The following is a 24,749-nucleotide window of genomic DNA, read 5'->3' on the forward strand; positions in this document are numbered from 1 at the left end:
CGGGAAATGAGCGAGTGGGTCGCATAGCCATTCCCTTTTTTTCTAATTATATAGCTTATTTGAGCAAAGTTTACGTTAAAACTGGTGTCAGTATGATTCTAACGAGGTCGTCTTTTGAGTGAACCAAACTTGTGTTTTGTCTTCATGGCTCCTTAAACGTTACACCATTGCTCGCTGAGTCGTCTTCAATTTAAAGGAGTAATGACACCAAAATTTTATGTTCCTTTTGTATTTATTTTATCAATGCTTAAAGGCCTGGTGAACCCGAAGCAGCACTTTAAATACTTGAGCGTGCGTTAATTAATTACATTGAACGGCCTGAAAATCGTCCGTATTGGTTTCCCGCGCTTCCAGACCGGAGGGCACGTGTGACAGAAGTACGGAATGACCTCATCGTTTAGTGCGGACGTCAAAATACCGCAAAGGCCGGATGAGGCGTTGTTTCGACCACCCCGCCACCGGAGCCGAGCGGATGAGCTGCCTGAAGGCATTAGGCCTAGCATTGGAATGGAAATTTGATGACCGCTTTCAATAAAAGACCTGATAGCGGCTTCTGTTGCGATTCTGGACTTTATTATCTGCTCTTTTCCCGCGGGTGGAACTTTATTTTTGGTAACAGTGTCTTTCTGGGAAGCAGTTATGCCTGTAGTTCTGGCTACGTGTATCACTTTATGAATGCGCCAGCACCCAATCGCAGCTCGCTGGGCCGTGCGCTTGAAGTGACGTCACGAGTTTCTGACGAGTGTTGTAGGCAGACGGCTATGTCACTTCTTTTCGCTCTCACGGAGTGATGTCACGCTGATGTCCATTTGCTGCGCACCGCTCCGCGAGGTGTTCCATCAGCGCGACAAATCAGATCAAATTGAAGTATGTTCCACACGTCGCAGGCGGCTCATATTTCATCCAGGGTATTCTGTTGTGTAAAGGAAGTGAGCTGTGTAATAATATTAACACCAAAAATTGGTGTCAGTAACCCTTTAAGTTGAACTGTTTTAGTGAGCCCCCAAGTTTCTGCCCCGTAGGTGAGTACCGGTAAGATGCAGCTGTTGTATACTTTCCCCTTCAGGGACAATGGTAGGCTGCCATTCATTATCTGAGAATGCTAGCAGAATGCACTCCATCCCATTCATATCCTATTTATCTCTGCCTCATGGTTGGCATCCGGGGTCACTACTTGGCCTAAGTAGATATATTCGCTTACCACTTCCACTGCCTCGCTGCCTATCTCAAACCACTCTGCTCTCTCGAGGCTATTGAGCATTACTTTAGTTTTCTGCATATTAGTTTTCATACCCACAATTCTACTCTGCTTGTCCAGTGCGGTAATCATGCTTTGCGATTTGTCCCTTGAGTTACTTAGCAAGGCAACATCATCAGCAAATCTGAGGTTATTGAGGTATTCTCCATTAACCCTTACGCCCCTCTGTTCCCAATCCAATGTTCTGAATACCTCTTGTAAACATGCTGTGAATAACATCAGAGAGATTGTGTCTTCTTGTCTGACGCCCTCCCCTATAGGTATTTTACTGCTCTCCTTATGGAGGACTATGGTTGCTGTGGACCTACTGTAGATATTCTCTAGTATTCTTATACGATTAGGAGCACTCTATTCCATCATGCCTTCTTGCACTTGATTCTTGAAGAAGTCAGCTTTCAAAGTGAGCCAACTTTTTAGAAATGGGGCTTTTGCATAGATGCGATAGTAAGACAGCAGCATGAGAGAAAAATGTGCAAGGTTCAATGTTGCATGTGCACTGACATGGTACAGACATCAACTGATTTCAAGTGCAGCGATCAATATTTTAAACCTATGCTCCTTTTCATTTCTGCAGTCAGTGGGATGAAGCATGCTAATTTGAATAGCTATTTGACATTGGTATTTGAGACTTAGTACTCCAGACCATGCATTTTGTGATTTGCAATTAAAGCGAAATAACCAGATATGCAAGGAAGGTCTCATTTAAAACAATGCCAATGATGAAGTTGTTACCCTGTGATTCAAAAGGTTATGTGAATGCACATTTTTTTGCACCATGCAGTACACGCTGTAAAGTAACCAGCAATTAAAACCAAACTGGCCATCAAAAACAAACGATGAGGCATTAATTCAAGTTTATTTGAAACTGCAATCAGTACCACTAAAGCCCTAAGAATATTCTAAAAAGCTTGATATCATGTTTACATATGATATTTGAAGGTTATAGGTTGAATTTTGTAATAGTTAAAGAATGTAGGCAAAGATTCTTGAAAATTCAGCATTACCGAGTATGCAAATTGTCGCATCATGTGCTATGCATGTTTCCATTCCTTTTAAGTGCACATGTAGCGTTGCACTGTAAAAACAATGCTACAGATTTAACATTGAGTGTTTTTTTTTTTTTTTTAGTTTTTGTGACTGTTAACTTTCGAACATTTATTTACAGAAAGGGCCCATCTCAAAGTTTTGCTCCGACCATTCACTATATGTCCACTTTAGACTGCAATCAACTTCATTCAGATCTGTTACTTTGCTTTTAAACAACTGTTTTTTTCTACGCAGCGGGGAATTTGGGATCCAGCAAAAGCTCCTCTCAAGGACTTGGTCTTAAAGCTGAACCAGCATGGCCATTGAAGCAAAGTGGGCGCACCATGAAGACAAATTATGGTTGACGAACTGCACTGTGTTCTACTGATAGGTATATCAGTGAAGCTAGGGGTACCTCCCCAACAACCATGGATGTCCATGGGACATCTGAAAAGGGGAGGTTCCCGTTTGAACCCATTCCCATTCCATCCTTCCCCCTTGTTCCCTCCCGTTTCAACCCGGCGCAAAACGACCTTCCCTTTTCGCCTGTTCTCATTTGAACCCGTTCCCGTTTGAACGTTCTCGTTTGTTCCCTGCCGCTTCAACCTGGTACAAAATGCCCTTCCCGTTTCGTATTTTCCCATTTAGCCCCTTCCCGGAATAACGAACCAAGTTTTGACTCAGGTGGCTCAGACTGAGGCGTGTGATTTTTGAAATTAAAGTTGTGCCCGACTGTATTTTAACCTCATGTTTTGAGTTACGTCTGACGCAACTGAAAGTCAAAAATTATTTGTGTCTGCCGTACCCTGAAAATTAAACTGAAGTTATGTCAAACGTATTTCACCGTAAAAAAACGTTACGGCTGGCGGAGCCAAAGTATGCAGACGCTCCATTAACCTGCAACCTTTTTGCAATGGTCTGTCTTACGATACGCGGCGCTAATTAAAAAACAACACATAGGTTGCCGCGTTACGTCCGACCCAGTACAGCGTTGGTCAATTACAGCTGAAACCACACTCTTCTGTCTGTTTCTGCGTTGGTCGAGCGGTCTGGAACGTGTTGCTTGCATGCGTACTCCGTGGCAGCGGTGATGGTTCCAGTCAATACGGTTGCATATACGAATGCACATGCACTTATATGCAACACACACAAAAAAAGAAAGGATGGTATGGTAATTAACAAAATAGAACCTTTCCGCGGTCGCAGTGCCAGTTTGTAGCGTCCGTAGCTCTTGACGAGAATGAAGTTGGGTGTTTTAACAAATGCAACTATTAATTTATTAGGGGTAGTACAGGGCTACTGTTTATTTCTACACAGGAAAAAGATCTCGCGAAATATATGTAATAACCAAATCTAGCTAACTACAGAAAAAACGTATTTATGAAAGCGGTAACTATTATGGGCCAAGCCAGGGGTACGATTTATTTTAATGTGCGGCTAACGGTCACTTTATATGCAAATGACTGTAAAAGAATGGCCATTGAAGTCTAAAGCTGAAATCTTTGCTTGGAGGAAATAGTTCGCACACATTTTTCTGATTCTGATTGTGGGGTTTAACGCGCCGACGCAACGCAGGCGATGAGGCGCGCCGTAGTGGAGGGCTCCGGATTAATTTTGACCACCTGGGGATCTTTATCGTGCGCCGAAATCTCGTACACACGGACGTTTTTGCTTTTCGCCTCCACCAGAAAAGCGGCCGCCGCGGCCGGGAATCGAACCCGCGACCTCGTGCTCAGCAGCGCAACGCCTTAGCCACTGAGCCACCGCGGCGGGTCGCACGCATTTTTCATCCAGGCGTTAAGAACACCCCGAGCTGTATTCTCTTGCATGTACTTTTTACGGATAATACATAGGTGGGCACGCAGTACGTGGAAAAGCAAAAGCAAACATTTAGGCAGCTATCCGTCTGTAATAGAGTTTTAGCATATCGTTACCATGTTTGCACCACTGTTTACCGTGTTACCGGGAGCCGGAGTTTCCGTTTGCCACTGAAAACGGTGGGACACGTTTTATCACACCGTTTGTGGTTTGCGTATTCCGGCCGCCGCGGCGCAAGTAGCCACATCTGATGAATTTGTCTCAAAGCAAATCACGCATAATTTTGTTGCTCATATGTATTTGCTTTCGTTTAAAGTAGCTTGAATATTCCACTTTTCAAGTGAAGGGTTCACAATAATTGTAGTTGTTTTGAGAATACTGTAGCCATCACCTGTAGAGCTTTAAAAAGAAAACGTGTCGGTGGCGCCATCTACTGAGTAGAGTTAGTCAAGGTAAAATAGAATTTGCCCCCGCACTAAATATTTAGGCAAGAAATTAGTAAAATATGTTGTAGTCATTAATCAGTAACCTACACTACCTTGCCCAGCACAATTTCGGAGGCCTAAAAGTGCACTGCAAGCTCAGAAACTTATCTAAACTATTTGAGACTGGTGTTTTGGGAGCGGGTTGAATTGGGACGGGTGTTATGGGAACGGGTTGAAACAGAAAGCGGTCAAACGGGAAGGGCATTTTGGGAACGGGCGCACATGGGACGGGCCAAACGGGAAAGGCATTCTGGGAATGGGTTCAAGTGGGACGGGTTCAAATGGAAATGGGTTGTTTCGGGCTACACCCCTGAAAAGCAGCCAAACATCCAATGCTAAGGTTGGGCAGCCACTGTATGTCCAGTGTAGTCCCTGTTTTGATATACATTTGCGGGTCTACGGCAGACACCCAACAACAAATGTACAAAGAACATACATTTCCGGATGTCGAACAGCACCAAATGTCGAACAACAGTGGATGTGCCAAATTTCCCCCAAGTTTCACTTACCACTGGCGCCGCTAGGGGCCACTGACGAACGAACAAGACTGTGGCGCGGCAGAGCACGTACCGGGTGTGCAGGCGCAGGGCCGCCTTGGACTTGTACCCCTTGCCGCACTGGTCGCACAGGTGGGGCTTGTCACTGGAGTGGGTCAGGCGGTGGACGTTGAGGTTGTTGCGGCTGCGGCACTGGTACGGGCAGTCGGGGCACCGGAAGGGCTTCACCCCTTCATGGATCCACATGTGCTTCTGCAGGTCGGTGCTCGACCGGTGGAAGACGCGCCCGCAGTACGGGCACTTGTAGGTGCGCCGACCCAGGCGCCCCATCACCCGACCAGGGCCACCAGGGACCTAGAGGAAAGCATTTGGGCGCAGCGGTTTTAGTGCTACGGAAGAGGGTGGAAAACTAACAACAGGGCTCCAAGCCCCATTGCTCTACCCCGTCTACAGTTACAATCAATTTTGAATTAACACCTGTGACATATTTGGTGTGGTGAACATTGATTTTTTTCTAAATTGGTAAGATCAAAAAACCGCCAAAGCTGCCCTTTAAATGCAGCTTTGGCGAATGGAAATTAGGCTAAACTGCTGTACATCTAACAACCTGCAAAGCTCTTTACAATACTGTGTCACACTCGTGCCTGTCGGCGCTGCGTAAGCCTTAGCAGCTTAGCAGGTCTTTCCTAGGCCCTGCACTGCACCGGAAAGGGTGTCAACTGCAAGTGCATGCCTGCACACCTTGAACAGCTGCTGTGCGTCGGGGTGCTGGGAGAGCAGGTGTTGGCGCAAAATGCGCCAGGATGGAAACTGGCGCTGGCAGACCGGGCAGCGACCTTGGCCACCATTGGCTGTGTGCTTCTGGCGGTGCTGAAACAGCGAGCTTCGCGACTGCGCCACGAAGTCGCACCGCTCACACGGAAATGTGCGCCCCTCGTGTGCCGTCTCCTGGTGCCTCCTCAGGTTGTCCTGCAGGGGGATGAGGTGGAGACCACACGTTTACGAGCTCACACATCACACAGCTTTCAAGAATCATTTTGAGTTCCCAACAGCAGTGCTTGCTCATGTTCTGCAGATGCTGACCACTGAGACACCCTCGCAAAATAGCACTCAAGTGTTACTAACTAATGTTGACACAAGACCAGAAGCAGGACTTTGATTTGGAGTTCAGCAAGCCAAAGTTATACCTACACCATATTGAAAGGCTGTGGATAAACACCTAGGCTTCTATTTCATCAGCAGAAACCTTTTACACGTGGGTGCTTTTGTAGTACCCTTTTGCCTTGACCGCAAACACAGCCTACAAAGCCAGAAATCAGAACAGCCAAATCTCACTGACCAGAGCATCGTGGTGGCATGTAGTAGGAGAGGAATTTAGTTTTGTGGTGTACAGATGGCCACAAATCCGTCTAGAGCACAATACCTGTAGCATTTACAGCCTTCTCCAGCCTTAACATTAGTAATTTAGACATAATCATGGCATTACTATGAAGGGTAGGCACGCCGCGTCAATACCCAACATTTGTTTGAACAGTTTGAATCAGTACTTTTCAGATACTATCACCAGCGAGTATAATCTGCCGCTCATGCTTAGTGTGTGGGCGACTCTACGTATGTACGCACAAGTTTTAAAGCTAGGCATAGACCACATGCTACGTGTGCCTGTGATACACAAAAAGAAGGGTAACCTATAATTAACCTAACAGACTGAGTCGGTTTGAAATTTTCAGTTCATAGCAGCAAACCATGATTTTCCTATACACACACAACACAGCTTCAATGAAAGCTGGCTCGAGCAAGTGACAGATAGCATACACAAGTCTGCACTTCTTCAAGCATAGCAGAATTTCCAGGCTCATGAAACTTCGAAGAGACACGTCTGCCCTGGTGGTTGCTAACAGCACTGGGCTTGCATACTACGACAGGCATGACTTATTGTTATAGCCACAGGTAACACTCCTTTCTGCAACTACCCTCACAACTCGCATGGCAGCACGGATTTCAGTTAATGCAGCCAACGGCTGTCCTTCAGGGCACGCAGAATACGCCACAGTTTGCAAAGGAGCAGAGAGGAAAAAAAATGATGGAGCTGGCCTACCTTGGAGCCCGAGGAGTAGGGGCACTTGCTACACTTGAAAGGCTTGTCGTTAGTATGCGTGAGGCGGTGGGGGTCGAGGTCAATGCGGCTATGGAAGAGGCGGCCACAGTCGGGGCACTCTTCCTCCCCAAACACCTCACGGATCTTGGTGTACACCTCCATGCTCAGCTGCTTGTAATTGAGCTGTGACATGGACCACAGCCCCGCCACGTTGCTGCTCAGCGGGGGTCCACTCGGCTGGGTGGGCCCCTCAGATGTCTGCTGCACAGGGGACAAGGCGGACATGTACCGCTGCCAGAAGAGGCGCACACATCAGACTGGCCCCCAGGACTCCCGTGGGAGAACTGGGCGTCAAGTAACTGTGTGCACTTGCCATTACGCAACAGGCGCGCCAACGTTGAAAAGCACAAAGATTTTGCAAGCTTCAAGACTCGTGCAGACAAAACTTCACAGAAGCAGTCACGCCACAACTTTCAATTTGACTGCCAATAGTGAGATGCTCAGCTTTATCCATCGCCTGAGGTCTCTCTTTTTCACCCTCCAAATTTCCACTTCATCACTGCACAGTTCCACGGGTGCTGTCACTTCAGCAGTGTTCCACCACACATGCGAAGAGCAGAACAAGTGATGTGCACCTACAACTAGAAGTTATGTTTCTAACCGTCTAGTCAGTAACAAATGAATGCAGCAACGAGGTGAGCCTACACAGGCAGCCAGGGAGGCTATTTGCACACTCAGTAGGGTAACAACTGCGTTCACTAAGTCGTAAGCTATAAAGAAAACAATGTCAACGAGTACAGACTAAAAGCAACATTCTCGTCATGGTCGCATGGACTCATGGCCACATGGAAGGCCACATGGAAGGCCACACGAAAAGCAATGCAGCAGGTGACATATGAAGAGTTGATAGCCTCCACCAGAGCGAGTTCGACCTTCCAGGGCATTTGCAACCAACCCCACATGGTTACCAGACACTAACAGACCCACTCAAGGAGCTGCGATTAGGTAAAGTGCAGTCCTAAGTTCAGATAGAGTGAAAAGCCAGACAGCCTCGTCAAACAACGGCTGCCTTGAAACCTTCCGAGGAAGTGCCAGGTTATCGTCTATGAAGCGAGAACCGACAGTACGCTAACTTCTAATGTGCTTAGTTTGATGGCGAGTAAGCTCATCCCTTGCCTGTCCTGCAATAGTGAAGACATCACAGACCCACGTCAGGCACCTGCTAAGAGAATGTGCTGAACATCAGCCAACCCAGCAGCAGTACAGATGCAACTCATACAGATTCATGCCGAGCTGGTACGGTGTATGGTGACAACACCCCAGTCTATCCGCAACCAGCGCAGCATGAACCTTCTTGGCACTGTGTCCCTACAAATGCAGTGGAGAGCAGATCCTTGCTTGCATTTCAACTTCCATGATGGGTGCTGTCATCTTTGTTGTTTCTTAAATACCACTACAACTAGAGGAACGTGTGCTCGTTTTGATACCTATCGTGTGCCTACAAGTGCTCCATATTTATGACACCAATAATATGCCCCTTTTAAGTTTCACAGCAGATAGTGCAAATATACGAGTTTCTCAAATTAATTTATAATAAAACAGAAAGGTCTGAAAACCAGCCCATAGCAGATACAGTACAGCCTCGTTACAAGAGACTCTCAAGGGACCCAGGAAACATGTCTCTTGCAACCAAGGTCTCTTGTATGCAATGTTGCTAACATGGCAAACACAGGAAAACCAACCAAACCATTTTCATTGAATTGTCTCTTATTAGCCAAGTGTCTCTTGTAGCAGTGTCTCTTGTAACAAGTTGTACTGTACGTGATGCAAACTTGCGAGTCTCCCGTATTATTTAGCGATGAAATAGCATGCCTTGCGAGTCTTAAAAATTATTCCAAGGTAAGTATCAGACCAAGAATTTACACTGCTGCCAAAAGGTCATTTTGAGCATTGAAAGTGTTGTGGCCGAGAGGACTAACCTGTGCAGTAGAGGGCGTGTCAGGGTTTTCCTCCCGAGGGCTTTCAGTCAGCTCCTGGGGAATGTTGACAAAGCTGCTAGCAATATCAGGCTCTGGGAGGTACCAGCTTTGGCCAATAGAGTCGGCAAACAATGAATCCACAGTGGCATCGCATGGAATTGCTGCTGCTTTGCCTGCAATAAGCGTGAAGTCGGAAAATTCTCATTGGCAGTCACACGGTAGCCAATACAGTCAGGCAGCAAAAACCTCATTGCAATAAACAGCATTATGAACAAAGCTCTGTCAGACACCCAATCACAGGTTCGTTTCTAACACAATGCTAGCCAAATCAGCAAAAAAGCAGGCATAGACAGCTTAGAAGTGCATCATGGCCAGGCAACAAACAGTTCTGGCATTAAACATCACCCTACAGGAACAAATAGATGTTTAAATTCAGGTTACAGGGTTTAACCGCCCAAGCTACATCAAAGCATTACGTAGTGAAGGGCTCTGGGTTAATGCAGACCACATGGGGATCTTTAATGTGCACTTAAATGTCAATGCACAGGCACTTTCAATTTTCGCCTCCATCTGAAAAGCAGCCATCGCGGCAGGGACTGAAACAGCATCCTTGGGCTCAGAGCAGCACGACGCCCTAGCCACTGAGCAACCGTGGCAGGTACCAATACATTTCAGTCAATGTACTTCGGACAAGAACACTCCACAATAAAAACAAGAATTCATACAGCTCTATTTTAGACCTTTCGACAGTCTGCCTGTTTCATGCATTTCTTAAGAATTTAAAGGTAGCCACTACTGATAGACCACGTCAAAGATCAGTACCCTCTGGCGAAGATGCCAGCATGATAATAACTGCACACTATCTCTAAAAGCAGGGATTGGAGCAAAGAAACAAAGCTGCGATACAAGAAACAGTTGGTTGATCGCATTTGGTATAGACACTTACTGCTAAAAGAGACAAACACACCAAGAACAACTGCAATGGTACATGATTAGGAGAAGACAGCGCGGTTTAAACACGGACACAGGGAAGAGTACTTGACACACACGAGCGCTGAACCAACAGTTTTAATGAAAAAAAGACACACCTATATATACGCACAGTAGTCACGCTTATCTGGGTTTTTATACACGGCGCATGCGCAGAAAGTCCAATTCTTTTGTAGTAAGGGCTAGTGACGGTGAACTAACGCATGCTTGCCCAAGCCTGTGGATTAATTCAGCTTCAATAATCTCCCGTGTGATACGGTCTGAGGATTTCTTTACGACAGCAGTTCTATCAAGGAACGGCACACATCCGCACGTGTGGCAGTGCTGCGCTAAATATCCATCGATCACTTTCTTTTTCTTATCGAGTGCATTGTTTACCTCATTTGCATGTTCCCTTAACCTGTCGTTCAGACATCTTCCGGTTTGCCCTACGTAAAATCTGTTGCAGCGGAGTGGAATTTTGTAAATGACCCCTTCCACGCATTCAACATATGCCTTCCTGTGCTTCGTGTTGCAGTGCCTTCCCGGCACGACCTCTGGGTCGCTCAATTTGCACAGCTTCAACAGCTTGTTTGGGGCGGAGAAAACGACCTTCACATTTGAGTGCTGGGCCATTTTCCTCAAGTTATGGGAAAGTTGGTGCATGTAGGGGATCACCGCAACCTTCTGCCTGCCCTCCATAGGATCAGCACGAGGCTGAGTTTTCCCACGCAGTCCTCCGAGTAACCCCTCTGCAACGGAGGTGAGCACCTGTTGGTTCAGCGCTCGTGTGTGTCAAGTACTCTTCGCTGTGTCCGTGTGTAAACCGCGCTGTCTTCTCCTAATCATGTTAAACCAACACGCCCAGATAGCCACGTTAGTGCATTTCAGCAATGGTACATGTTTCCTTTGCATATGCAAAAAATTTAAATCACCCTGTTAAACACGATATACAGTTGAACCACTTTATAAGAGACACGCACCGGGGAGCAGTTTGTCTCTAATATTAGAGGTCTCTTATAAGCAGGAAACCATGTTTTTACTAACTGATCAACCCCTAGTTCAATGTAGGCACCTTAAAACTAAAATAAGCTCAAAAAACACTACATCATGTTGCAAAAGGTTTACTCAAATTTATGTTTTGCCCTCAGAATTTATGAAATAGTTCTGAATCTATTTGCTTACACAACTGCACTGAAGCTATTGTAAAAAACAATGACTGGATTTACAGTTTTTACAGCGGCTTCTTCAAGCTTTCGCTTTCCCTGTTTGCGGAAGATGAATCGTTGACGTTGTGGGAAACCCAGAGTCCTGGCACTTTCCCCATTCCTCGCCGCCCGCCGCCGAGGCGAGGGGGGAAGGCTCCTTCTCTCCTCTCGGCGGATGTGTCGCTCCCTGCGGCGCAGGCGTGTCGCGGCAGTGGCGCGGCAGTCACTCATCACGTCACCGGCTCTTCGGGGCCCCAGTGGGCCGGTCTCGGTGGGCCGGTCTCGGTGCGCGGGACGAAGGAAGGGCCGCTTGGGTTCGAGCAAGCAACGAAGACAGACGTGAGTACCGGAGATCCGGCTTTCCCCTTCCTTTGTCTGCCCCATTGCACCTGTCTCCTGATCCTCACCGGACGGCTGGGTCAGGACGAGCGAGGAGTCTGCCGCGTTATTAGTGGAGTGCCAATAAACGCGAGTTTGGCCGTTTCGTTGTGTCTTGTGTGTTCCTTGCTGTTCTCTGCCGCTACGCCGGTCGGCGGTCCGCGGCGGAATTCAGCCGAGCTAGCCTTGCGGCCGAGTCTTGCGGGTCGAGCTTGGTCGCCGTAAGAACCCTGGTCCCCACAACGTTGAGTTCATAATCCTGATGAATAGCTATGGCTATTTGTCACGCTTGCAAAACTCAACATCTGCGATGCTTCTTTATTGGGGGATACACGATTGGGTGAGCCCACTGCGCACTCCCGGTATTCGTGGCTTGCACAGAAGCCCGCATGCGGGATCGCGCTCGTACGCATGGTGGTAAGCTTTAACCACTTCTCTATGCAGCATTTCCATTGGCAGGGCTTCTCACCATCATTTCAAAGTTGACTGACCCACCGTGTGTTTGCTGAAGTTACCTTAATATGTAACTTGTTTGAGTGAAGTTCACCTTTAAAATGGCGTTCACTTCTAAACAAGGCAGTATTTTTTTTATTGGAGCAGAATGGTACATTGTCGTCATGGGCCCTTTAACTGTAGTAGTGCAAAGATGAAAGGAAATGAAAAATCCAAAGCAAATGGGGCAGTTGACCGTCTCTTCTTTGAATGCAGAGTAAGTACATAGAAATCTGTAGCACACAAAAACCTGCATGAAATAACTCGTAACAAACGATCCACAAGGGGCGTAAGTACCTTGAACCTCAGTGGATGCTTCTCCCTCTGTGGTGGTCTGAGGTGGCTGCTCAGGTGTATCATTCTGCTCAGGGTTGGCTTGAGCATCTTCGGTTTTTTCAGCAGTAGAATCCGGTTCACTTTCAGCTGCAGAGCCCTCAGCACGCGGCTCTACCTTAGGTTCGCTTGCAGCGTCTCGCTTGTCGATATGCTCCTTCTGAAAAACGTGACACAAATTCGCATTTCAGCAAACTTTTTCTCCCAGTTTTGCGAGCTGGAACTTTCCATGTGGCAGCAACATGCGAGCCCCATGGGACATCACAGTGGTGGGTTATGGATTATGTTATACCACTCAAGATGCTTTGATGTGAAAACAGGACATTGTCTAGCTCCTCCAAAGAAGTCGCCATGGCCATAAATTGTACCTGTGACCTCACACTTAGAAGCAGAATCTCACTACTTCAAGCCTTCAACACACGTTATTTCGGGAGTCAGCACACAACTACCATTTCCAGCAGTGCAAGCCCGCCCATACCCCCAACTCTGATGAGCACGAAGATCAGGGGCATTGTGCAAGCATGGGATCTTCGCACAAATCAGAAGTAAGAAGACTTACAGCTAGGAAGATCATTTATTTTGCAGTGTGAAGCTGAATGTTTAAACCATGCGATATGGGAAGCAGATTTCCCATTTTGTGTTTCAGTAGTTGTTTAATTACCATTATTTTTAATTGGTTAGCAGGAACAGTTCAAACTTAGAAGTTAGAATTGCTGTAAACGTGTATGTGATGGCAAAACAAAAAAAACTGCTTCCCACGTTTCATTCTCCACAACTTCTGGTATCTATTCATGTCTTGCTGGTAAGCTTTTGTTGAATAGTTTTTTTTCCTATTGTTGTCAAGAACAATTAAGGAATTGTTTTAATTAACTCGAAAACTAGTCATCGCACATCAAAACTAATGAGATATTTGAAATCAGCTAAAAAAACTGAACGAGCCCAAGAAATTTCGTCAAAATTGGTTGGAAAGCAAAAAAAAAAAAAGTTTCAAAGACCAGTGTGCCCCCATTTAAGTTTTAAGTATGAAAATGTAGACACCAGGCCGAGCAGTGCTGTCTGAACCATTATGTTGAGCATGAAGTGGTTCAAATTTTTTTGTATATGCAAAGGAAACATGTAGCATCGCAATTATTCTTGGTGTGTTTGTCTCTTTTGGCCAGTAAGTTTATATACCAAATGCGCTCAACCAACTAGTTGAGTCACAGCCTGTTTTTTGTATCACAGCTTTTTTTTCTTTGCTCTAATCCCTGCTTTTAGAAATAGTGCGCAGTTATAATCATGCTGGCATTTTTGCCAGAGAGGTACTGATTTTTGATGTGGTTTATCACTCACAATTGAATTTAAAGTAGCCACCCTTACATTCTTAAGAGATACATGAAAAAAAAAAAAAAAACACTGTCGAAAGGTCTAAACTAGAGCTATATGAATTTTCGTTATAGTGAAGTGTTCTTGTCCAAAGTACATTGACTAAAAGGGTAGAAATTTATTGGTACCCACCGCCTGAGAGTTTCATACTAATATATACTAGAGGAAAATCTGTCACTGCAGTCGCGAGCCGCCGTGGGCGGCGCCATTGCTGCTAGCAACGTTCCTCGCCTACTTGGCTTAGCTAGCCATATGGCTTCTTTTTTGTCTCGAAGCCATATTTTTCTTGTTGATCGTGCCTGAAGCTTTTACATAATCACTGACAAATTTTTCTTTTTGGAAGTTCAATTTTATAATAACACAACAAATTTGATGAACCTTCTACAGTAATATTGGTGGTTTTTTGCAGCCAGAGGCAACTTTCCAGCCTGTTCATGAGCCATGCCAAGGACAAGTGGAACGTGCCTGCCCGGTACATGACGAAACGCTCGCCGAAGCGCGGCTCCCCTAGATTTCCCTCTAGAGTATAATTACAGTTGAACCTCGTTATAAGAGACACTGATGTAAGAGACAAATGGGTATAAGAGACACTATTCACCCACATGGTTGGCTGCCCTATCTTTCCCATTAAATGGACCTCTTTTATAACAGACATTGGATGTAGAAGACAGTTGGTTATAAGAGACAAGTCATCCTTAATAATCTCGCTTGTAACAGACATTTTAACTTCAGATGCAGTGCCACCAGTCACTAATTGCAGTTGCTTCCATTGTGGAAACACAGGTGGATGACAGACACCTGCAGTCACTATTTATTATAACTTCAGCAAACACAAAGTGGTTCAGTCAGCTATGAAATAATGAGAAGCCCTGCCAATGGAAATGCAACTGACAGAAGTGGTTGAGGCTTAGTGCCATCCATTAGATGGAGCGCGATCGCACATGCGGGCTCTCCCACTCGCGTGGCTCCCAATCAAGAAGCACTGCAGATGTTGAGTCCTGCAAGCGTAATGAATAGCCTGAGCACACAGCGCAAGAAGCTGTGTGCTCCGGCTATTCATCAGGCTTGTGAACTCAACATCTACGATTCATCTTCCACAAACAGTGAACGGAAAGACAGCTTGTAGAATCGGTTGTAAAAAACAGTGTAAATACAGTCATGAAGCAAACGAAGTTTCATAAATTCTGGGGCCAAACATTAATTAGAATAAATCTTTTGAAACATGCTGTAGCGTTCTTTTGAGCTTATTTTAGTCATACGGTGCCCACATTGAACTAGGGTCTGATTAGTAAGGGAAAACATGGTACCCTGCTTATAAGAGGCATCTCATATAAAAGACATCTCATATAAGAGACAGAAACTGCTCCCCGGTACATGTCTCTTGTAAAGGGGTTCAACTGTATAGTATGAAACTCTATGCCCACCGCACTGGCATCTGCTTGCTCAACGCCACGATGGCAGCTTGCTACCATTACTAACTTTTGCAGCCACCTGTGCCCAATTTCTAAAATAAAAAAAAAGTACCCCAATGACAGCGTACTAACCTGCAGGTGTGCTCGAAGAGCTGTGGCACTCAGGTGCAGGCCACAGCACACCGAGCAGACATAAACAAGGCGATGTTTCCGATAGTGATTTTCCAGGTAGGTCCTTCGCGAAGCCTGGTAGCCACACAGTCCGCACTGGTATGCCGTGGGAGGCTCGGGAATGTTATGGACAAACAAGTGCCGGTCACGATCCACCTGCAGCCCAGAAAGAGCAATGTAGGCCGGCAAAAACACTTTGTATGCGACCACATGGGAGTGGTGCAAAATCAGCCAAACGTTCTTCTCCCGCACAGTCTTGCGAAAACCCGAGGCAATGCATACCTAACCATTGAAAAGCTCACCTTTTTCTTAAACTTGCGATTACAGACGTGACACACGTGCAGCACAGCCATGCTCTGCGTCTGCTTGCTTTGAAAAGTGGCCAGGTATCGCTTCCCAGCTGCGCCTGTGTGGTACTTCCGAACGTGGTTCACGAGGGACTTGATGGTGTTGTAGTCGTTGCTGCACATCTCGCACCGCTGCCTCTCACTGCTGTGCGTGGCCTGGGCAGAGTTACGGAAGGATACTTTAGATTCTTTCACTCAGGTTTGAAGGAACTGTGCCTCTCTGAGAGATTCTGCTCTTTTGGCTGTGCTTCCCAAATTGAGCATGCTCACAAGACATTCTGTAAGCTCTTGGGTTTTTTTCTTTTATAACTCTATTACGTGAGACAGCACAAGTGCTCTTTTTCGGTCAAAAACGACACAGCATAAAATGAGGCCACAGACCAACGGATTAATAAGCGTTAACTTTAGCTACATCCTGGGTTCTCCTGCAGACCAGAGATGATAGCTCTGACCTTGGTGCTTGTTGGTCAGTGTCCCACCATGTCTTGTATAGAGAGATTGTAGCCCGCACTGCCTTTCCTTCTATGGGAAGCCCGCATACAGATAACAAAATTCGCAGCCAAAATTTTCAATGTGATTCTGCCAGTGGGCGCAGTTACGACGAAGAATGGTACCTACACAGACCTGGTCTTAGCCAGGGGTCTCAGCTTCCATGTCAGAAGCACCCTCTGACCTACCACGTCGACCCCAAAACAGCCCATGCAATCGCTGGAAATGAAGCCTTGGACCAGTATCGCTTGCTCTAATCACATTGTGCCTTTCTTAATTTGTAAATAAAATTCACAAGTGATCCCTCTGAGGTGGCATGACTTGCAGTGCTAACCACAAGATGTACCACAAAAACTACAGTCATTGAGGGAATCAAGTCGAATCACTGTATGGCAGTATGCCCACAGCTCTCACTGCAAGTCTTAGGGGTGACCATCTGTGATTCTTTTCTCTCCTTGGTCCCATCAGTACTAAAGCGGTACTCCTACGTGACTGAATGATCCCCAATACCGAAGAATGTAACTCACCAAATGGAGTATACATTTTCAGGCACTAGTACTGTGGTTCTCTAATGGGCTTCTGCAAATCGCTTGGGTTCCATAAAGGCATTCTAAGTGTTCTGCAAAGCATCCGAAAAGCTGACCCCCTCCCTAGCCACCCCCGGAAACCCCACCTGGCCCTATCCTGCTTCCTCCCTCTTTCTTTATTTCTCTGCCTGCCTTTTTTACTTTGTTTGAGTTTCCAACACAGATGAAGTAAATAACGCGAGCCTAAGGTTGGGTATGCCTGCAACTGAAAATTAGTGCATAAATGATGCACGGGCTGCATGGTGAAGTTACTGCATGCATATGAAATTACGTAAAACCCTTCCTTTTTATGTTCCCCATTTCAGCGTAGTTTTGTAAACAAGCACCATATGTAGAGGTTGTGGAAAACATAGTCATTTTCGAGTTTGGTGTCAAACCACACACAACATAGCCAAGAGTGGGGGGGAGCAGTTTTCATGGCAGTGCTGGTTCAAGTTGTTCACAGAGGAGGTCATAGCTGCATATTATTTGCAGTACGTCAAATGTTCTGGTAAGCAAGCAAAGTTTTGCAGACGTTTCAGCACGTAAAAACCCACCTCGTGTTCAGCCATGTGGCTTCTGTTGCAGCTGCGAAAGTCACACTGGGTACATTTGAAGTAGTTGCCAGTGTGCTTGCGCATATGCGTGTACAGGTTGCCCTTGGCATTGGTGGTGAAATCACATTGGTGACAGGTGAATGGCTTCAGGTTCGTGTGTATTAAGCAATGTAGCCTCATGTGGGACTGTGTCTTGAACACCTGCACAAGAAAGTAAAATACAGTCGAACTTCATTAATCAGAACCTCGAGGGACCACACAAATTTTTTACCGAACGCTTCCCTTCGTGAGAAAACACGGTTTTAAATGTTTTGCCGTTGAAGGCTCTCTGCAATTGTGCGTGTGGTACACAAGATGTAAAAATTAGCTTGTTAATGTAACAAACACAGTTTTAATTAAAAACATGAAACATAGATGTAGAGTGCACAAAATCTGACTTCTCTGCGCACTATTCACAAGCTCATGAAAGAACCCGTGAAAGATATATTTGAACATCTGACAAGCTTGCTGAACGTGGTAAACAAAAGAGCCCAGTTCTTAGATTAATTTAAGTGGTTACAAAATATCTGAGCCACTTATTATGGCTCTATGCACATCAGGTAACACAAAAAATTGTTCTAAAGATCGCTCCTCTTCCCAATGATTTACTAAATTGAACAATTAAGTGTCAGGTTATGCACATGCTGCCGCAATAACTGTAATGCCGTTACTAGCAGGCCATTTTTGACCATTTTATCCATTCACAGAAAAGGATGCCGAGGAAGTTACAGCATGAAGGGGTGACGCTCGGTAGCAACATTCCAGAGAGCATGTGACCAAGTTCTGTTTGCCATAGTTGGAAAGGTCTGCTGCTCCTGCAATGCGTCCACATATGAAGGGGTCCTGAAGCACCCTTCCCTGATGCCATGGAGCGCACACAGCCACGCGGCCAGCGTACAAATCCCGCGCACAGAAAATGCCTCATGCTTTTAAGAGTTACTTATTTCTCATGAACCACATACCAAATCTATAGATTCAGCTCAGCCCCCATCGTAGCCCACAGAGTTAACTAGAACAAGGAGTGGCACCTTTCGCTTCAGCCTGTGTACAGTAGGCACTGGGAAGAGAGAGACCGATTTAGGCTGTAGCTAAAGAACAAGGAGGGGGAAAGTGCAGTAAGCGTCGTCGCTAGTGGCAAAAGAAAAAAGAAAAATGGGGGAGGGCCCCCTCGCTGCTTATCTCCTGCTCTTGGTGGAGCAAATACCGCGTTCCCCGTGAAGCTTGCGTGCATTCCTTAAGTCATTCGCATTGGCAACACTTTCCCTTGAGCCATCACTGTCACAGCGAAATTGTCCTTCCGGTTCAATTTTTTCGAAGTCCAGAGACTTCGCTGTAATTGAATTACAACACTTCCTTCCGTTATATCTAAATGAAATATACGTGGTGTTCAGTGGGCGTTAGGTTCCTCATACCTTGTATGTAACCTGTTTATATTAAGGGCTTTGTTATACATATTGAAGTTTGTTATATAAATGTCTCACTATAATTCGACGAACAGAAAAGAGAGAAAGTATACTAATGCAAATTACAAATTCACTTTGTGGAACGACCCTGTGATTCATTTGCCTTTGACAATAAGCTGTCAAGAATATAGCAGGCCAGGGGAAGAATGCAATGATGGTCAAGCTGCACCTCGGGACAAAATTCACCTGCACGCAAACTTTACTCTGAAGATATGTCAACTATTGGCACAGGTTATATGCACAAAAGTACGGTATGCTGTTCGGTTAGAAATAGGAGAGAAAAATTTGCTTCAGTATTTTTGTTTCCCCTGTCTTGCCAATCAATGAATGGTAAACAAAGGTCCAAGGATGCTGCTTTGACTAAGCTGCAAGATATTTGTTGCTTTGGGAAGCAGGATCATGAAACCATTGTTGCTCGTAAGGAATGATGATCCCGCCACTCACAAGGGATCACATCACAAATACGTGTCCATTACTCAGCATTCCACTCGATTTACCCTCATTTTTTACCCTCAATTTTTTTTTTTTCCATTAAAGCTCCTTTCCACAGCAACCAACAAGAACTGCCTGCACAGTAAGCAACCTCGATTTCTTTGACTATACCCATGAGCAAAACATAATTAAAGCTTTAATTACCACTATTTACAGTAGTTACATAGCTACACCCTCTCTCATGTCCACTGAGACCAATAAGCAAGAAGCACACAGACAGATTAGTCGCATAGTTTTTTGTTACCCTACCTGCATCAAGCAGCAATAACCCATTGCCTCTCTACTTATATGCATATGCATATTGGTGGCTTCAAGGGTTTTCAGGCAAACGTTGTCAAGAACCTGTGCTGCTAAGAACTGACCTAAGCCGAAGAACGGGCTTTTCACTTTAGCCAGCCATAGCAATCAGGCGGTGTTTATCAGTGGAATTTAGAATTCTCGGATAAGCAAGACTGAGGAAGAAAGGCAGCGGAGGTGGACTGCAGCAGACCTTTTTGCACGCATTGCAGCAGTAGACGTGCAGGTCACACGCTTCCTTGGAGGCTGTGCGCGTGCCTGGCGGGCAGGTGATCTCCTGGGCCACCTGGTGCTGTGTGTAGAGGTGGTCGACACAGCTCAGGTCCACCCTGTTCAGGTGCTCCTCAAAGGCCAGCCTCTCTTCGTCCCGGGAGAACACCGGCACGTGCCGAGGGTCTTCCCGCCAGTGCAGCTTCCGAGGGGACACGTCCTCCGCTTCATCTGCACACGCTTCGCTCTCAGGGCTCAGCTACTACTATAACCACCAAGTTTACGCAAACCGTTGGAACAAATGCACACGTCCGCACTGCAGCAGCATGTTCCACAAGCTCCAAATGAAGTCCCCCTCTCCGCTTTTGACAACACCGTTAAGGGGGGGGGGGGGGGGGGGGAAACAATGCAAGCAAGCCCAGACTGTAAGCACCCTTCCCTACCTTTAAAGTAAAATGTCTGGAGGGGAAGAAAAAAAAAAGGGGGGTGGGGGGGGGGGGGGGGGCAGCCAAATTTCAGGTAATGTAGTAATAGCCCATCCTTCTTCAAGAAAAACATTTTTCCCTGAAACACAACAACACACACACAAAAAAAAAACACACAAGGTTCATTGGTGTGTAGTGTGATATTGACAGGGCACCAGCATACCCTTGATACCTATTGTAAATGCTGCCCTTGCCTCATCAATGTGCTTGACGGCTAGTCTGGTTATGTACCAACAACTGCGGGGACGAGACGAATAATACTACCAGTTGGCACAGGATAAGTGATGTTGTTAAAACTCTCATTTAGCTGGCAGTAGTTTGCATTTTGTTGCTGCCAGAGTGCAGCTGTGTCATGTCCATGCCATCTGTTCTAGGTTTGCCAACTATGTCCCACTAAATGCTAAAAAATGTGGTAAAAACAACTGGGAACGAAATATTCTTTCTTTAAAGGGACGTTAAAGTGATTTGTAAATATTGTGGGATTACTTGTGCAAATTGAAGTCTGGAGTCCCTAGGCCATGTTTTGACCACCTCTAGTGCCTTTACGTTACTTTATTTAGTAGAAAAATCAATTCGAAGGTGCTGTCTTCCTCTCTGCATCCTCCTTGCCAATTTCCTATGGCATTTCTTGCGACACTTATTCTAGCAGGCTAGGCTTGACTGCGTGGTTGCCAACATTCCGACAGAGTCAGTCAGCCGGCTGCCGATGGGTCATCGCAATTCATTAGCTGTTAAAACTAATACACAACAAGGTTTGCTCCCGGAAGAATGTGGCGTTAGTTTATTAGTTTGTGGACTGAATGAAGCTTCGTAAAGTTGATGAAGTCAATACACCAGTGTGACTGGTACACTAGTAGAAAATCTAAGGTCAATTAAAGGCGGGAGGAGAGTCAGTGAAGATAAAATAGGTAATAAGAAATTAAAATCAACTGAAAATTTCATTGTAAAGTGTAAAACCAATGTATGGGAAACACTTTTTGCATAGGATGAACTAGAAGAGCAGTCAGCAGCACAACCACAGATTGCGATCACTTCTTTTGCCCAAGGAATGTAGTCGCTAGAGATAAGATATTCGTGGGAATTTGGTGGACGCTTACTGCACAAGCATTATTCAAGAAATACCCCTCTAAAATGCAGGAAAGCTGAAACAAAACAAACAAAAACAAACAGCCCATATGATATATAATTCATATTTTCTTCCCGGCAACCGTGGGAATTGTGGCTGAGTGGTCTAAGGCACTGGATGTGCTGCGTACCAGAGAGCAAGTTCAAATCCCCAATAGCACTTGTTTATTGTTTTTTAATTGATTTTTTTTATTAAGTTATGTTTTCTATACTGCCTTCAACATTTTGCGCTGGAACCTTCATTGCTCCACGCGCAAGTTCGCAGACTGCGTGCAGATTGACACTGCCGCGCTGGCGAATTCTCGTTGGCGTGGGTTGACATAAGCAGCGACAGCTAGTGGCACAGTGTCAAATTAGCCGACTGTCAGCCTGGAGCAAACACGCCTCTTACAACACAGGTACCAGCCAGGCAAGCTCCAAAAGTGGGGGAGAAGTGCCTCGCAATTCCGGGGTTCTGATGATGTATGTGCAGGGCATTCAGCAACAGCGTATGCCTTGGCTAGTCAACGTTTCGATTCTAAGCGGTGCTGGCAGGCTTACCTGACCTATTCAACGGCCGACGACACGGCAGAAGCACGGTATACTGATTCCCGAGATATCGAGAATGCCCAACCAACAATAACGTCGCATGCCAGCTGTTGTTGCACGGAAACAAAACCGAAACTGGTTTGAATTCCAATCTTTGACAGGTCAAATCATATTGCACCTCGAATACGCATCACTGCTTTTAGTTGTTGCGGCCACCGGAGACTGATGGTATTATTTCTTCTTTCAGGCTTTATAAATTAAACACTGCTTTATCGACCAGATAAATGATGAAAAGTGTGTTTTTTTGAGCTAGTCTATGCAATGCAAACAAAAACAGAAGTTTGGCATATTCACTACAGTGTCCCCTTAATGGCCACCGAACCCGGATGCATGACATATCATTGGTTACAATATTACATAAAGCAACAATGCTTTTCACAGAGAGCTCGGGCCGTGGATATTTCAAACCTTACGCTGGTCTCAGAAATATTTACAGACAAGCTAGCGTTGTGTCTCTGTGGTCACCCCTGATCTACAGTTAATCATGTACCCTAGAATTTCATGCAAAGCCTGTTTTACCACTTGTACTAGTCTTATTCTGTGTGAGGTTAATAGGCAAGTTTCTAATCAAGCAATAATCCTTTGAAGGATTTCAGGCCGGAATAAGAGGTAGTCACTCTGGGCTAGAATGCTAACCCTAATCTTTTGCTCTACGCCCGCGGAATGCCGAAGCGCACAACGAGTGCACTGTGGCTCCTCTCAGCTGTGCCTCAGCACAGGTAGCCCCGTGATCAGCCGCTCTCACCTGGAGCCCCGTCAGCCGCCTTGTCAGCTCCCGCCTGTTCCTGGCCCACAAGGTTCTCCTTGTTGGCTTCGCCGGGCCCAGCAGTCGTTCCTGCGCCCGTGCTGCTGCCGCCCCCTCGGCCGCCGCCGCCCCTGCGGCCGCCGCGATATCCTCCGCGGCGACCACGACCTCGAGACCACGGTTCACGCTCCACGGTGCGGTTTAGGTGGAAGTCCTCTGTTGTGTCTGCATCCGGGCCTTCGTCGTCAGCTCCAGCAGCACCTTCACCTTCCTTCTGCACACCGACCGAGATAGTAGCAGCTGTTAGCCACACGCGGAGCTGTAGATGTTCGGCAGCTACACGAATGACGTGGTTCAACTGTTGCGTGTATGAAACCAAATGCACCACTTGCGTTCCCCTTACGGCTACATCAGGAGTGCATGCACAGTGTTTTTATATTGTACGAACTAGGGATGGGCGAATATTCGGTGACTAATCAAATATTCGATCAAATTGCTCTCTACTCGTTATTCGCTTTGATCCGAATTCACGTATTCGATATTTCTGAATTATTTGGCCTCTCGAATAGGCCAAGCTTTTCAGTCAAGTCTTCCAAAATGTCATCCCATGCTTCTCCCGGAGCAAGCGGAGCAACTAGTATTTTTTCACTAAAACTTGTGAATACAGTAAAGGAAAGCTGCAAGTAATTCGTGAATAAACATTCAACTGGTGATAGTTTAACAAAATGCTGTGCCTATGTGAGTTCTAATTCTTAGATTGGTCACACTTTGCTCTTTTTTTTTTTTTTTGTAATTTGTGATGTGCACTATTCGAACTATTCTATTCAAAATTACTCGACCAAGTCAGCATTCGCTTCGAACCTCAAATTTACCCTTCACCCATCCCTAGTATACACCCATGTACGGGGCACATCTTTTAAATTTTGGAGCAGATATAGATATATATATATATAAAAAAACATTTCAAAAATTACTTGGGTATGGGCCACTCCCCTTCTTTCAAGGCACGTCCTCAACCATTGTAGATGCTACCTTGTCACCACAGTAGCGCTGTGGCCCATGATGTGGCATGTGTACAGTGCTTTTGGCCCCAACATTGATTAGTCGTATCAGCGATATCTAGAAACATCAGTATTAATCCTATCTCTGCTAGGCTTTGTCATGTGGGCTACCTCCCCATCTGCCAGTAGTAGTACTATATAAGCTTCGTGACTGAACATGCTATGCCACGCTGAAATTGTGCGTAAACGAAAGGCCATCACTGTAAGAATTCACTTTTGTTATGCTTCTAGCTCCTTCACAGTGGTTTAGCTGACTCTGATTTGTCTTTGTGAATGTGAACACCAGAACGGCGGCATCGAAGTAAGCATCCTCCCGTGCCTTCATCTCTCTTTAAGCACACGGCACGGCCAGGCTAGAAGATAGGTGCGCATCTACCCTACCTCCTCCCCTCCAGACCCTGGTTGTGTTGCTACGAGGAGGAGTGGTTTGGTTGAAGACAAAAGAAAGCATGCACTCCTACTGGGAGTGCACCCTACAAGGAAGCAGTGACAAGGGAGGGGAGCATTGGGGCGTGAAAAGTAGAGATGGGTCACTGATCAAGTTTGCAGGCCTTCACATAGGCTGCGCTGCACACAACTAGGAGCAGGATTTTCTGAATGCAGCCGGTTTTTCCCTCTTCCCTGATCTTCATTGTCAGCTGGTCACGACGTCAGCCAAGCTGTGTTGACGTTGCGAAGCATGCAATACATGTGCTGGTGTAGAGCAAGGCATGCAAGCACAAATGTGATTTAGTGCAAACTTTTTATCTGAAAAAGTGGCCTATTATAAACGAGAATAGTAAACTTGTGTCCGCAA

The 24,749-nt window shown here is 45.9% G+C and overlaps 1 protein-coding gene across 7 annotated transcripts in view; it reads right to left on the reverse strand.

Annotated features, from left to right (window-relative positions):
* The window catches only part of LOC144155513 (uncharacterized), a 60,312-nt gene that overhangs the window by 20,931 nt on the left and 14,632 nt on the right, over positions 1 to 24,749 (reverse strand). For 6 of the 7 annotated variants that reach the window (XM_077687016.1, XM_077687015.1, XM_077687010.1 and 3 more), the window contains 10 exons: positions 22,893 to 23,166; positions 19,933 to 20,180; positions 17,449 to 17,649; positions 15,792 to 15,992; positions 15,451 to 15,645; positions 12,506 to 12,701; positions 9,162 to 9,334; positions 7,183 to 7,443; positions 5,826 to 6,053; positions 5,158 to 5,438 (listed from right to left, as the gene is read on the reverse strand). In XM_077687016.1, the coding sequence (XP_077543142.1) occupies positions 5,158 to 5,438; positions 5,826 to 6,053; positions 7,183 to 7,443; positions 9,162 to 9,334; positions 12,506 to 12,701; positions 15,451 to 15,645; positions 15,792 to 15,992; positions 17,449 to 17,649; positions 19,933 to 20,180; positions 22,893 to 23,166 (2,258 nt within the window). The remainder of the gene's footprint in view (positions 1 to 5,157; positions 5,439 to 5,825; positions 6,054 to 7,182; positions 7,444 to 9,161; positions 9,335 to 12,505; positions 12,702 to 15,450; positions 15,646 to 15,791; positions 15,993 to 17,448; positions 17,650 to 19,932; positions 20,181 to 22,892; positions 23,167 to 24,749) is intronic. The other variant, XM_077687014.1, reaches the window with a different exon arrangement.

This window comes from Haemaphysalis longicornis, unplaced genomic scaffold, assembly GCF_048455015.1.
Source record: "Haemaphysalis longicornis isolate Haplotype H1 unplaced genomic scaffold, Haemaphysalis longicornis Haplotype H1 scaffold_1, whole genome shotgun sequence".
NCBI classification, from domain to species: Eukaryota; Metazoa; Arthropoda; class Arachnida; order Ixodida; family Ixodidae; genus Haemaphysalis; species Haemaphysalis longicornis.